Genomic DNA, 15,163 nt, shown 5'->3' with positions numbered 1-15,163 from the left:
TGCTCAGCTCGCCGAGAAAATGCGATTCAAGCAATAAAATTAAAAATGCTTATTAAACATAAACCAAACGTTGGAGGTGGTCATTTCTTCATGCGCAGTGAATAACTCGGCACTCTAAAGCACCCGAGAGCGTTTTTTTCGATGCCAACCTAACCAGAGTGACGGGCGGCACAATTCAGAAAAAGTGCTCAGCTCGCCGAGAAAATGCGATTTAAGCAATAAAATTAAAAATGCTTATAAAACATAAACCAAACGTTGGAGGTGGTCATTTCTTAATGCGCAGTAATAAACTCGGCACTCTAAAGCACCCGAGAGCGTTTTTTTCGATGCCAACCTAACCAGAGTGACGAGAGCGGCACAATTCAGAAAAAGTGCTCAGCTCGCCGAGAAAATGCGATTTAAGCAATAAAATTAAAAATGCTTATAAAACATAGACCAAACGTTGGAGGTGGTCATTTCTTAATGCGCAGTAATAAACTCGGCACTCTAAAGCACCCGAGAGCGTTTTTTTCGATGCCAACCTAACCAGAGTGACGGGAGCGGCACAATTCAGAAAAAGTGCTCAGCTCGCCGAGAAAATGCGATTTAAGCAATAAAATTAAAAATGCTTATTAAACATAAACCAAACGTTGGAGGTGGTTATTTCTTCATGCGCAGTGAATAACTCGGCACTCTAAAGCACCCGATAGCGTTTTTTTCGATGCCAACCTAACCAGAGTGACGGGAGCGGCACAATTCAGAAAAAGTGCTCAGCTCGCCGAGAAAATGCGATTTAAGCAATAAAATTAAAAATGCTTATAAAACATAAACCAAACGTTGGAGGTGGTCATTTCTTAATGCGCAGTAATAAACTCGGCACTCTAAAGCACCCGAGAGCGTTTTTTTCGATGCCAACCTAACCAGAGTGACGGGAGCGGCACAATTCAGAAAAAGTGCTCAGCTCGCCGAGAAAATGCGATTTAAGCAATAAAATTAAAAATGCTTATAAAACATAAACCAAACGTTGGAGGTGGTCATTTCTTAATGCGCAGTAATAAACTCGGCACTCTAAAGCACCCGAGAGCGTTTTTTTCGATGCCAACCTAACCAGAGTGACGGGAGCGGCACAATTCAGAAAAAGCGCTCAGCTCGCCGAGAAAATGCGATTTAAGCAATAAAATTAAAAATGCTTATAAAACATAAACCAAACGTTGGAGGTGGTCATTTCTTCGTGCGCAGTGAATAACTCGGCACTCTAAAGCACCCGAGAGCGTTTTTTTCGATGCCAACCTAACCAGAGTGACGGGAGCGGCAAAATTCAGAAAAAGTGCTCAGCTCGCCGAGAAAATGCGATTTAAGCAATAAAATTAAAAATGCTTATAAAACATAAACCAAACGTTGGAGGTGGTCATTTCTTAATGCGCAGTAATAAACTCGGCCCTCTAAAGCACCCGAGAGCGTTTTTTTCGATGCCAACCTAACCAGAGTGACGGGAGCGGCACAATTCAGAAAAAGTGCTCAGCTCGCCGAGAAAATGCGATTTAAGCAATAAAATTAAAAATGCTTATTAAACATAAACCAAACGTTGGAGGTGGTCATTTCTTCATGCGCAGTGAATAACTCGGCACTCTAAAGCACCCGAGAGCGTTTTTTTCGATGCCAACCTAACCAGAGTGAAGGGAGCGGCACAATTCAGAAAAAGCGCTCAGCTCGCCGAGAAAATGCGATTTAAGCAATAAAATTAAAAATGCTTATTAAACATAAACCAAACGTTGGAGGTGGTCATTTCTTCATGCGCAGTGAATAACTCGGCACTCTAAAGCACCCGAGAGCGTTTTTTTCGATGCCAACCTAACCAGAGTGACGGGAGCGGCACAATTCAGAAAAAGCGCTCAGCTCGCCGAGAAAATGCGATTTAAGCAATAAAATTAAAAATGCTTATAAAACATAAACCAAACGTTGGAGGTGGTCATTTCTTCATGCGCAGTGATAAACTCGGCACTCTAAAGCACCCGAGAGCGTTTTTTTCGATGCCAACCTAACCAGAGTGACGGGAGCGGCACAATTCAGAAAAAGTGCTCAGCTCGCCGAGAAAATGCGATTTAAGCAATAAAATTAAAAATGCTTATAAAACATAAACCAAACGTTGGAGGTGGTCATTTCTTCATGCGCAGTGAATAACTCGGCACTCTAAAGCACCCGAGAGCGTTTTTTTCGATGCCAACCTAACCAGAGTGACGGGCGGCACAATTCAGAAAAAGTGCTCAGCTCGCCGAGAAAATGCGATTTAAGCAATAAAATTAAAAATGCTTATAAAACATAAACCAAACGTTGGAGGTGGTCATTTCTTAATGCGCAGTAATAAACTCGGCACTCTAAAGCACCCGAGAGCGTTTTTTTCGATGCCAACCTAACCAGAGTGACGAGAGCGGCACAATTCAGAAAAAGTGCTCAGCTCGCCGAGAAAATGCGATTTAAGCAATAAAATTAAAAATGCTTATAAAACATAGACCAAACGTTGGAGGTGGTCATTTCTTAATGCGCAGTAATAAACTCGGCACTCTAAAGCACCCGAGAGCGTTTTTTTCGATGCCAACCTAACCAGAGTGACGGGAGCGGCACAATTCAGAAAAAGTGCTCAGCTCGCCGAGAAAATGCGATTTAAGCAATAAAATTAAAAATGCTTATTAAACATAAACCAAACGTTGGAGGTGGTTATTTCTTCATGCGCAGTGAATAACTCGGCACTCTAAAGCACCCGATAGCGTTTTTTTCGATGCCAACCTAACCAGAGTGACGGGAGCGGCACAATTCAGAAAAAGTGCTCAGCTCGCCGAGAAAATGCGATTTAAGCAATAAAATTAAAAATGCTTATAAAACATAAACCAAACGTTGGAGGTGGTCATTTCTTAATGCGCAGTAATAAACTCGGCACTCTAAAGCACCCGAGAGCGTTTTTTTCGATGCCAACCTAACCAGAGTGACGGGAGCGGCACAATTCAGAAAAAGTGCTCAGCTCGCCGAGAAAATGCGATTTAAGCAATAAAATTAAAAATGCGTATAAAACATAAACCAAACGTTGGAGGTGGTCATTTCTTAATGCGCAGTAATAAACTCGGCACTCTAAAGCACCCGAGAGCGTTTTTTTCGATGCCAACCTAACCAGAGTGACGGGAGCGGCACAATTCAGAAAAAGTGCTCAGCTCGCCGAGAAAATGCGATTTAAGCAATAAAATTAAAAATGCTTATTAAACATAAACCAAACGTTGGAGGTGGTCATTTCTTCATGCGCAGTGAATAACTCGGCACTCTAAAGCACCCGAGAGCGTTTTTTTCGATGCCAACCTAACCAGAGTGACGGGAGCGGCACAATTCAGAAAAAGTGCTCAGCTCGCCGAGAAAATGCGATTTAAGCAATAAAATTAAAAATGCTTATAAAACATAAACCAAACGTTGGAGGTGGTCATTTCTTCATGCGCAGTGAATAACTCGGCACTCTAAAGCACCCGAGAGCGTTTTTTTCGATGCCAACCTAACCAGAGTGACGGGAGCGGCACAATTCAGAAAAAGTGCTCAGCTCGCCGAGAAAATGCGATTTAAGCAATAAAATTAAAAATGCTTATAAAACATAAACCAAACGTTGGAGGTGGTCATTTCTTCATGCGCAGTGAATAACTCGGCACTCTAAAGCACCCGAGAGCGTTTTTTTCGATGCCAACCTAACCAGAGTGACGGGAGCGGCACAATTCAGAAAAAGTGCTCAGCTCGCCGAGAAAATGCGATTTAAGCAATAAAATTAAAAATGCTTATTAAACATAAACCAAACGTTGGAGGTGGTCATTTCTTCATGCGCAGTAATAAACTCGGCACTCTAAAGCACCCGAGAGCGTTTTTTTCGATGCCAACCTAACCAGAGTGACGGGAGCGGCACAATTCAGATAAAGTGCTCAGCTCGCCGAGAAAATGCGATTTAAGCAATAAAATTAAAAATGCTTATAAAACATAAACCAAACTGTCAGGTTCAAAATCAGCAAAAGGATCAGCAGACAAAACCAGTGAGGCAGAATGTTGAGTCTTTTCTCGCGAGGAGTGCATCCAGACCTACAGCAGTCCAAAATACACTAAAGATCTGTCACACCCCTCGCTCTTTTTATTAAGGGATGCCCTATCTACAATGTGAGACCAGCCCCTAACAGGTGGGGGGGAAAGCATGGCCTAGTCTCATGAGAAAATAAAGGAGCGCAAGGACATAAACAAGTATTCTATGTGAAACAAGTAGTTACAGACAGGACGCCATGGGAAAGGAATGCAAGGACAGAATGTCATGTGCAGACATCAACAGAGTAGATTGAGCTATCAGCAACTTTCTTGGATTCCCAGAGGTGTAGAAGGTCAGGAAGCCCCAGACAGCATCGTATGACTTGTTGTGGACTGGTGGACGTCTGCAAGGCGAAACAGCAAGCATTCTGCGCAATAACTTATTAATAAGTACTCATTAGGGAACGCATGATAACATATATATACAATTTATCTAACAATTCCCCCCTGTTTATCATAAGTTCCCGGAGACCAACCCATCACCCATATGGCCACTTCAAAAAGATTTACAGCCACAGGGATCACATTTCGCAGGAACCAACTTACACACGGGAGGAAATTGAGTCACAATCGGCAAAGCCCGGGTCAGAAAACAAATCGGACAAGTTTACCACAACAGATTCGCTGACCGGGCCGTCAACAGAGAAGGAACCCCCGCCGACCGAAAGGTCATCCCTTAGGAGCAACGGGAAAGTCTCAGCTGGTGGAGAGATAGCAGCCGTAATTAGCCTGTTAATTAGGGATCGGAGACAAGGGATGCAACAACATCCACACAAGGTCAAAATGGCAGAGAAAACGGCAACGGAGACCAGGGCAGAGGAAACCAGGGTGCGGTACTTTCCGAACACGTTCAACCAGTCGGCCCAAACCTCCGTGTTCACTCCACTGTGCTCCTTCATCTTCCCGTTCAAGGCCCGCAGGCCCTCAAGGGCCTGGGACAGGCTTCCGTCGGCCGCAGTGTTATTTGGAATAAAAGTGCAACATTGCTCACCGAACATGGCGCAGACACCGCCCTCTCTTGAGAGTAGCATGTCAAGGGCCATTCGATTCTGGAAAGCCATGAGGGAAGTAGCGGCCAGTTGGGAGTGGACCGCCTTGAAACCCGCCTCGGTCCAGTTTCCAAGCCTCTGCACGTTGTAATGGACGTAGTTAATCCTGTCAACATTTTTGTTAAGAGTACACCACCAACACAGGGCGGATTCAAAACCAGCTGCTATCTGATTCACCAGCTTATACTCATCCGGCACTCCCCTAGGAACACCAATGGCGTCGATGTAGGTTGGATTAGCTGCGCCCCGCCATTCGGCGTCTCGTTTCGTTCTCGGCCAGAATTTGGGCACTACGGACTTAGCAAAAGACGTTAGATCATAAGAGGACATTGGTATCAAATGAACAGGTAGCAATAGGGTTACCAAAGCGCAAATTCCAGCGCTGTCGAAAGGCAACCTATCATAAAGCTTGTTACTATTACACCAAAACCAAATATCACAACGAGCAATGGGCAAAAAAGGGGCCGTGACCTCGGTCACGGACCCACACCACGGAGCAGGTATGGCGCCGAGCTTCACCCCGGTACCAGGCAATCTAATGCATGTAAAATTACCCTTAGCTACAACAGACGAAAAAAGGGGTTTGTGCTTTGTCATAGGGGCAACAGGGTAAACCGTATCCCATCTAAAACAATCGTGAGTGGGTGAAATGGACGAGTCTAACATCAAAACGACAGCACACTTAGGGCCTATATTTGCAGGTATGATTTTCAAAAGAGGTCTGGGACCCATGCATGCAATGCAACTAGCGCCAGCCATCTTTGCGGCCTGCTCAGCCATAAGAAGCCAGTTGTTAGTATGACCGCTTATCCCTGTGGAGGCCACAAAATAGCTGTCTACATCAGTGAGGAGCGTACTTGTGATCTTTGCTCCCGCTGACAAGGTGTATTTTTTTGTAACGGGACGGTCTGCGACCGACATTGTTCTATTAAGGCAAATAGCAATAGGAAAGCGAGGATCGGTTCCAGAGGACCAAGCCCACAGTTGAAAACCCCAACAAGAAGTGTTAAACAAGGTGGCATTTGGAGGACGAATATGACCGTCAGGGAGTGTAAGAGTCAAAAGGAGGCTTGTGCCCCGATTCATCAAAGTCACTCGTTTAGCAAAGAACACAGCCTCGTCACTGGAACCAGAGGGCCAATACCCTCGCATTTGCGTGGTGACAAGGGTGCCCCAGCCGGTGTTAACCGGGTGGCCAGTTAAATACCACCAATACCCGAGCCATCTATCTCCAGTAGTGGGGCGACCATTACGAAACCCTTTCAAACTTTTCAAAGGTAAAATAATAGAAGAAGATGTGTTAGGAGCCACAGTAAACATTAATGAGTTATTATAAGCCCAAGACAAAAGCCATGGTACACAGGTCGGAACACGGACGGCTCCTGGAACACAAACAACATGACCAAAAGGGGATTTAGTGTCGCGCTTATGTCTAGCAAGTTCTCCCCATGAGCCACATCGACTAGAATTAGCGTTAGCAGTCGCCTGAGAGAATAATGTGCGAGGCTCACGGTACTCTATCCCTCCAGATAAAGTAACCCCCGAAAGAAATATAATGGTAACACAAACCAGCAAAAACAACCAAAAGCACATGGTAGACTTCGCGCAGGCTACAGCCCGATTAAAGCACTCACCAAATGACTCTCCAATGCTCATGTTTTGGATCTCCCCAGAGTCAACACCCTGAGCTTCGGGTTGGTGTCTTGGAATTCTTCGGCTAGCTTTCGTGTCAACCCTGGATCTTGACACCAGAATCAGGCACTATTACCAGACTTTGCTCACCTTCCGTACTTAGGTTGGGTCTGCGGAGATCACTTTTTTACAATGAGTTAAATGAATCCACGTGTTGCGTTCGGCTATTTTTAAAGCATTAGGTGTCGTGAGTAGTACCAAAAAGGGACCTTCCCATTTGGGTGAATGCCAATTCTTCCTCTTGATACTCCTGATCAAAACCCAGTCTCCCGGTACCACCTTGGGGTCTTCCTGCAGAGAAATGGGTTCATCATCAGTGTTATTGGTTAGAAACTTTTGACGTTCCAACATTTTCCTCATGTAATCAGCTAACGTGGCTTCCTCGGGGATCTCCCATGTGTTTTTGAACTGAGGAAGCCTGTAAGGTCTCCCAAACATAGTTTCATAAGGAGTTAGCCCTGTTGTACTTGTAATATTTATGTACATTTTAACCAGGTCTAAACACTGAGTCCACGGTCGTTTGTTTCTTCCATACATTTCTTTAATCTGTTTTTTATAGACTGGTTCGCTCTCTCAACCAGGCCAGCGGATTGCGGTCTGTATGAACAATGGTTCTTTACATTTATGTGGAACATTCTCCCAATGTTATGCACTATTTGATTTACAAAATGTGGACCATTGTCGCTATAAATTGTTTCTGGAATACCGTACCTTGGAATGATGTCTTTGCATAAGGCTTTTGCCACTGTGAGTGCATCTGCATGTTTGGTAGGAAATATTTCTACCCATTTAGAAAATGCGTCTATTATGACCAATCAATATTCTTTCCCTTCACATTTATGTAATTGGATATAATCCATATGTATAGTCTGAAACGGGTACAATGGAGTCGGGAATTTCCCTCTCTGAGGTCTTAAATTGCCTTGTGGGTTATGTTTAGCACAGATCAAACACGCTCTGCAAAATCGTTGTGAAAAAGCGGCAAAGCCGTATGTTGTATAAATAGCCTCGACTTGTTTCACCATACCTCCCGCCGAGACATGGGTGACCCCGTGACTTGAAATAGCAGCCCATTTGAACAAGCTACGAGGCAAGACAGGTTTGCCCAAAGGTCACACAAAAAGACCATCGGTGTTTTTAGTAGCACCCCGCTTTTCCCAAGAGAGTCGTTCCTGGGAGGGGCTCTGAGACTGCATGTCAAGCAACACATCAGGGGAGATGTGTGACATTGAATCATGAGCCGTGAGAGACGAGAGGACATGAAGCAGGCCTTCCGCAGCGGCCTTAGCGGATTTGTCAGCAAAAGCATTACCGAGAGAAACAGGATCAGAGCCCGCAGTGTGAGCAGCACACTTGCAAACCGCTACCTTTAAAGGCAGCTGGACAGCATCCAAAAGTTGAGTTAGTATAGCGGAATGGGAGACGGGCTTCCCTGTAGAAGTTATCATGCCACGGTTGCTCCACTGCTGAGCAAAAACATGCACTGTAGCAAAAGCATACTGACTATCAGTCCAGATAGTGACGGACTTGTTTGCAAACAATTTACAGGCCCCAGTCAAAGCAATGAGCTCAGCGGCCTGTGCCGACATATTGGATGGCAGTTTAGCAGCCTCCAAAACCACGTCGGCAGTAACAATGGCATACCCAGTAAGGGTCACACCAGATTCATTCTTCTTAGAAGACCCATCAACAAAAACCACATGACCATCTGGCAGAGGCGTATCTTCCAAATCAGGCCGAGCCTTTGCAATCTGTTGGGCAGCATCGACACAATCATGGAATTCGCCATCGTCAGGAAGGGGAATGAGAGTGGCAGGATTGAGTGTCGTGCATCTTTCAACGGTCAGATGCGGCTGAGACAGCAACGTAGCCATGCAAGAAAGATGACGCGCAGGCGACAGAAAGGTCATATTAGTCTGTAGCAGAAGAGCCGAGACAGCATGAGGAACTTTCAGTGTTAAAGGATGAAATAACACAACACCAGCACTGCTCTCCACAGCCATGGAGGCTGCCACCACGGCCCTCACGCATGGTGGGAGAGCACATGCAACACTGTCCAGTTTAGAGGAATAAAAAGCAATAGGACGCAATTTTGAGCCATGTGATTGGAGCAAAACAGAGGTCATGTAATGACCTTTGCAGTCAACAGTCTGGACAAACACCTTATCATAGTTGGGTAAGGCTAGAGTGGAGCTGGAGACTAAAGCCTGTTTGATCAAAACAAAAGCATCCTCGGCTTCAGGAGTCCATTTTAAGTGAGCGGACATTGAGATGTCTTCCACATACATCAATTTGGACAGAGGAGCAACAATTTGGGCATAATCAAGTATCCAGTTTCTACAATAACCTGTGAGACCCAAAAAAGACATCATTTGCTTCTTTGTTAGTGGCTTAGGAGCTTGTAAAATAGAGGCTTTTCTGCTTTCAATTATGGATCGACCTTGGGAACTTAGATTGTGGCCTAGATACTTAATTTCAGCAGACCACAGTTGAAGCTTGTTCTTGCTGACCTTGTGGCCTTCACTTGCCAAGTGATGCAGCACTGCAAGCGTGTCTTTTTGGCAAGAGGCAAAATCAGGAGATGCTATCAAAATGTCATCAACATAAAGCAAGATCTGACTTCCCATTGGCGGGACAAATTTAGCCATGCTGGCTGCCATCACCTGGGAGTAAATTGTCGGGCTTTCACAGTACCCTTGTGGTAACCTTGAAAAGGTGTACCTTGAGCCAGCATATGTAAACGCAAACCAAAACTGACTCTCTTTTGCAATAGGGACAGAGAAAAAAGCATTGCTAATGTCAATCACTGTGAAGATTTTCGCATCAGGTGTCAATGAATTCAACAAAGTATGCGGGTCAGGGACACAAGGTGCTCTCTGAATAACAGCATTGTTTACAGCTTGCAAGTCTTGCACCATTCTCCACCCCACAGAAGGGGGTGCCTTCTTTACAGGGAAAATTGGGGTATTGCAAGGAGAATCCGGGCAAGGAACGATGACACCTGCTTTTAATAAATCAGAAATAACAGGTGCTATACCCTGTAAGGCATCAGGTTTTAAAGGATACTGCCTCACACAAGGGCGGTATTCAGTTTTAGGTCTTATGACAACAGGAAGCGCACCTTTCACTAAACCAACGTCAGAAGGACCCGCAGACCAAAGATGACTTGGGACCTCAGCGAGGATGTGCTCGTCATCGGACGTCAACACATAATCTCAAGATGAGGGTGTTTGCTCAACACCAGGATCAGCGTGGATTCCACTAATGAATGACAAGGCTTTAGTCATATTTTGTTTGAAGAGCTTGGTGGAAGGACTGTAAAAGGAGCCAGGATCAACCTGAGTCCAGTCAGAAGCTGCCAAGGCATCACCAGCCATAAATCCTAAACTCTGCCAGGCTGCGGTGTGAGGCCTGTAGAGAGAGATGTGGAGCGGAGTGGGAGACACGTGTAACTTCTGCACAGCAGGGGGAGCCGCTTGTATGACTACACAAGCACGGCTCTCACCATCGTGCAGAAGGAAAGAAGTTGTCAAGGTGGCAGGTGTAGCAGCCTCAAGCATGTTCTCGTAGTTGTGATCAGGACCCGGTGTGTCTTTATGCCACATAGTTATGTATAGTTGATTGGCTTCCATTGCTTGTTCAGGGCAGCGCAAAAGGGTGGCCACACGGGCCAAAAGAGGGGAACCAAATTCCATCACTTCTGCGTCAGCCAAATCCAATGAATAAAAATAGTAGCAGTGAAATTGGCCAAATATCTGTAACTGGTGTCGCCTTTTGACAGCAATTTGACCATTAAGAGACACAAGGGAAAGCCCAAGGGCAGTGAGAGCGTCTCTACCTAGCAAATTAATAGGGCAACTGGGCATCAGCAAAATGGGAATGCAACAACTTCCCCCTTCTGGGTCCCGTATCCAAACTGGTCGAGACTGGGGAACTGGGGTTGCCAGCCCATTCGCTGCTCTCACCCAAAAGGATCTACCGTTACTTTGCACATCTGCAGGTATGTCACGACACGTGGTCACACATGCCCCTGAGTCACACAAAAAGGTTATTGGAGTCCCGTTTACGAATAGAGTTATCACTGGCTTCTCAACATTGTTCATCAACAAATCTTGAATGTTCAAATCTACATCAACAGGGGGAGCTGTTGACAAGACAGTTGTTTCAACTGTATTTTGACCTTCGGCCAGTCATAAGGGAGGTCTACTCCCACCCCTGTGATTATCTGGGCAGTTTCTTGCTATATGGCCTGTTTCCCCACATGACCAGCAAACGGGAGGTCCAGCATTGTACCGTCTTGACTGACCTGAAGCGGGCTGGTCATTCGTTCCATAATTGGGAGAATCACGACTGTACCCCCCTCTACCCTTGCCACGGAATTTGTTACGACCACGCCCCCCCAGGCGCGGTTCGAAGGTCTTATTTTGATAAAACATCTCAGACTGCTCTCCTTTAACAAAAAACACGGTGCCCATTTTCCCCTTCTCTTTTGCCCTTTTTGCATTGACAACTTTCTCGGCGTGTATAGCATGATCAATGAACTGTGGCAAGGTAGATGTCGGGAAAGTGATCATATGTTTAGTGATCCAGCTCTGGATCGCTGGTCGCGAATTCGCATGTAGAGCGTTTTTGAGTTGTTGGTCATAAACATCAGATCCATGCTCCAAGCCACTATTGGCCTTGAACACTCTCTCGAGTCTGTGCCTAAAGTCTTCAAACAACTCATCTTCTTTTTGTTTGGTTCGGCCAATGTCTGTGTAATTTGCTCTACGTTCAAATTTTATTTTGATCCTGCCCAATAGTTGGTCAATTTCTCTTTGTAATGGCACCCCGGTACATTCCAATGGACGGCCCCGGGAATCAAAGGGATCCCAGGTGCCTTTAACGCTTGCCCAATGTTTGGTTAAAGATGCCATAAAAACCTGTTGTACTTCATCGCCACTCAAATTGTATGAAGCAATGAGTTGTCTCATGTCGGTACAATATTGATCAACATCTTCAGTGGGCAACGCTATACCCTCAATTGCTGATTTTATATCAGCGTGGGTCCATGTTCTGTATACTAAAATTGTGGGTCCTCCCTCATCATGAGGATTCGCCACTTCAATCATCGGGTATGCGTCTGCGTCAGCCGAAGGAACCAACTTAGCACGGCCCCGCGTCAACACACCACGAGCACGGCTCCGCGTCAACACACCACGAGCAGAAGCACCATACTCAGGAGGATGATTTGTGCTTGGTAATTTGGGGTACAGAGACGGGAAAATTGGTTCACTTTGGCGTGCTGCAATCTCCGTCTCTATAGATTGATCATTCTTTTCATCCTCATTCATCGCATCGTCAGCTTTGGCCTTCAAGCGAGCCCGCGCTGACACTGTCTCATCATCCTCCTGCCTGTGCAACAACAAGTTCTTTCTTATCTTTCCTCCGTCTTCCTTATCTCTCAGTCTTTCTCTTATCTGCCCACATTTTCTCTTCTCAGCCTCCAATTCCCATTTTACTATTAGATGATATCCGTCGTTATTCCTCTTTACACCACATTTAGCATCAATTGATTGCTTTAGGTTATTCAACGAATTTGTTTTCAGCTGACCGTCAAATTTGTAATCGGTTATCCATTTGTCAAGATATTTAACATTTTCGGGGTCAACTGCTTCCATCAATGTCCAATCTTTGCATTTCAATTCATGTCGGGGCAGCGGCTTTTGCTTGCTATTTGCTGTCCCCATGATTTATTTGTTTAGTTTACGGATTTGGCAATTTGAATGGCACCCGCAGTGTCCTAAAGCCAATTTAGTTCACAGGACAGTGGATAAATGTTCGATGTGTGGTGGGTCTCCGGAGGAAACGGAGAATCCTTGCTTTCGTCCACACAAAGCCACTGTTTACACTCCTGCGTGTTTATACAGAGGACTCAAACCTCAAATCAGAGCTCAAATGAGGTCACTCTCAGTCAAACCATACACACGCACACACACACACAATGCGCATTCCTATCGTCTCACAGGCAAGCAGGGGAGCCCGCCCTCCAGTGGATTTTAACAACTCTTTAACCTCCCTATTGTGTAAGGAAAACTTATCTTTACCTTTTTCCCAAAGTAAATATAAAACCTATCTTTTCACGGAGAAAGAAGCCAAACCAGCTAAACAAGGGATAAGGAAAACCCACCACAGATGGCAGCAGAAAACTAACACAGTAGGAAGGTTAGTGAGGAGGCCCCACCACACCTCAGCGGGATTTAACTGCTCCAACTACCTGTACTTCTTTATTTCTTTAGAAAACAGAGGAGTCTGCCCTCCTGTGGAATTTAACTGACGTTTACGTCAGGGGACTCCAGCATCCCATACAGAATTTAACTGTCTCTAAATATGCACTTGATAGGGTCTAGAATTGTCAAGGTTTCAAGTGACCTCTTGCCACTACACTTTCATTCCTTTCAACAGAATCAACATTCATACTCACAGTCCGCTGGGCCTTTCCCTCGGACGATCTCGTCAACCACTCCGGCGTCCAGCTGACTGATCGAGTCAGCCCCGTGAAAAGGGTTTCCTCTATATGCCTTGGCCAAGGACTTGTCCTGCGTCGAAAAGTCAGCCGGAACCCGAAGTAGGTCTATTGAGATCCCGGACGAGCCCCCAAAAATCTGTCAGGTTCAAAATCAGCAAAAGGATCAGCAGACAAAACCAGTGAGGCAGAATGTTGAGTCTTTTCTCGCGAGGAGTGCATCCAGACTTACAGCAGTCCAAAATACACTAAAGATCTGTCACACCCCTCGCTCTTTTTATTAAGGGATGCCCTATCTACAATGTGAGACCAGCCCCTAACAGGTGGGGGGGAAAGCATGGCCTAGTCTCATGAGAAAATAAAGGAGCGCAAGGACATAAACAAGTATTCTATGTGAAACAAGTAGTTACAGACAGGACGCCATGGGAAAGGAATGCAAGGACAGAATGTCATGTGCAGACATCAACAGAGTAGATTGAGCTATCAGCAACTTTCTTGGATTCCCAGAGGTGTAGAAGGTCAGGAAGCCCCAGACAGCATCGTATGACTTGTTGTGGACTGGTGGACGTCTGCAAGGCGAAACAGCAAGCATTCTGCGCAATAACTTATTAATAAGTACTCATTAGGGAACGCATGATAACATATATATACAATTTATCTAACACAAACGTTGGAGGTGGTCATTTCTTAATGCGCAGTAATAAACTCGGCACTCTAAAGCACCCGAGAGCGTTTTTTTCGATGCCAACCTAACCAGAGTGACGGGAGCGGCACAATTCAGAAAAAGTGCTCAGCTCGCCGAGAAAATGCGATTTAAGCAATAAAATTAAAAATGCTTATAAAACATAAACCAAACGTTGGAGGTGGTCATTTCTTCATGCGCAGTGATAAACTCGGCACTCTAAAGCACCCGAGAGCGTTTTTTTCGATGCCAACCTAACCAGAGTGACGGGAGCGGCACAATTCAGAAAAAGCGCTCAGCTCGCCGAGAAAATGCGATTTAAGCAATAAAATTAAAAATGCTTATAAAACATAAACCAAACGTTGGAGGTGGTCATTTCTTCGTGCGCAGTGAATAACTCGGCACTCTAAAGCACCCGAGAGCGTTTTTTTCGATGCCAAACTAACCAGAGTGACGGGAGCGGCACAATTCAGAAAAAGCGCTCAGCTCGCCGAGAAAATGCGATTTAAGCAATAAAATTAAAAATGCTTATAAAACATAAACCAAACGTTGGAGGTGGTCATTTCTTCATGCGCAGTGATAAACTCGGCACTCTAAAGCACCCGAGAGCGTTTTTTTCGATGCCAACCTAACCAGAGTGACGGGAGCGGCACAATTCAGAAAAAGTGCTCAGCTCGCCGAGAAAATGCGATTTAAGCAATAAAATTAAAAATGCTTATAAAACATAAACCAAACGTTGGAGGTGGTCATTTCTTCATGCGCAGTGAATAACTCGGCACTCTAAAGCACCCGAGAGCATTTTTTTCGATGCCAACCTAACCAGAGTGACGGGAGCGGCACAATTCAGAAAAAGTGCTCAGCTCGCCGAGAAAATGCGATTTAAGCAATAAAATTAAAAATGCTTATAAAACATAAACCAAACGTTGGAGGTGGTCATTTCTTAATGCGCAGTAATAAACTCGGCACTCTAAAGCACCCGTGAGCGTTTTTTTCGATGCCAACCTAACCAGAGTGACGGGAGCGGCACAATTCAGAAAAAGTGCTCAGCTCGCCGAGAAAATGCGATTTAAGCAATAAAATTAAAAATGCTCATAAAACATAAACCAAACGTTGGAGGTGGTCATTTCTTCATGCGCAGTGATAAAGTCGGCACTCTAA

At 45.1% G+C, this 15,163-nt stretch overlaps 1 protein-coding gene across 1 annotated transcript; it reads right to left on the bottom strand.

The window, feature by feature from the left end:
- Nucleotides 1–4,106: 4,106 nt before the first annotated feature.
- LOC133148324 (uncharacterized) lies at nt 4,107–13,992 on the bottom strand. The gene is made up of 2 exons (XM_061271423.1): nt 13,282–13,992; nt 4,107–7,109 (listed from the first exon to the last, which is right to left on the bottom strand). Exon 2 carries the CDS (start codon nt 6,780–6,782, stop codon nt 4,620–4,622), a length of 2,163 nt encoding a protein of 720 aa, XP_061127407.1. The 5' UTR covers nt 6,783–7,109; nt 13,282–13,992; the 3' UTR covers nt 4,107–4,619.
- Nucleotides 13,993–15,163: the final 1,171 nt, after the last annotated feature.

This window comes from Syngnathus typhle, unplaced genomic scaffold (genome assembly GCF_033458585.1).
Source record: "Syngnathus typhle isolate RoL2023-S1 ecotype Sweden unplaced genomic scaffold, RoL_Styp_1.0 HiC_scaffold_63, whole genome shotgun sequence".
NCBI lineage: Eukaryota > Metazoa > Chordata > Actinopteri > Syngnathiformes > Syngnathidae > Syngnathus > Syngnathus typhle.
The sequence above is the reverse complement of the archived record's forward strand: the minus strand, read 5'-3'. Positions and strand labels throughout refer to the sequence as shown.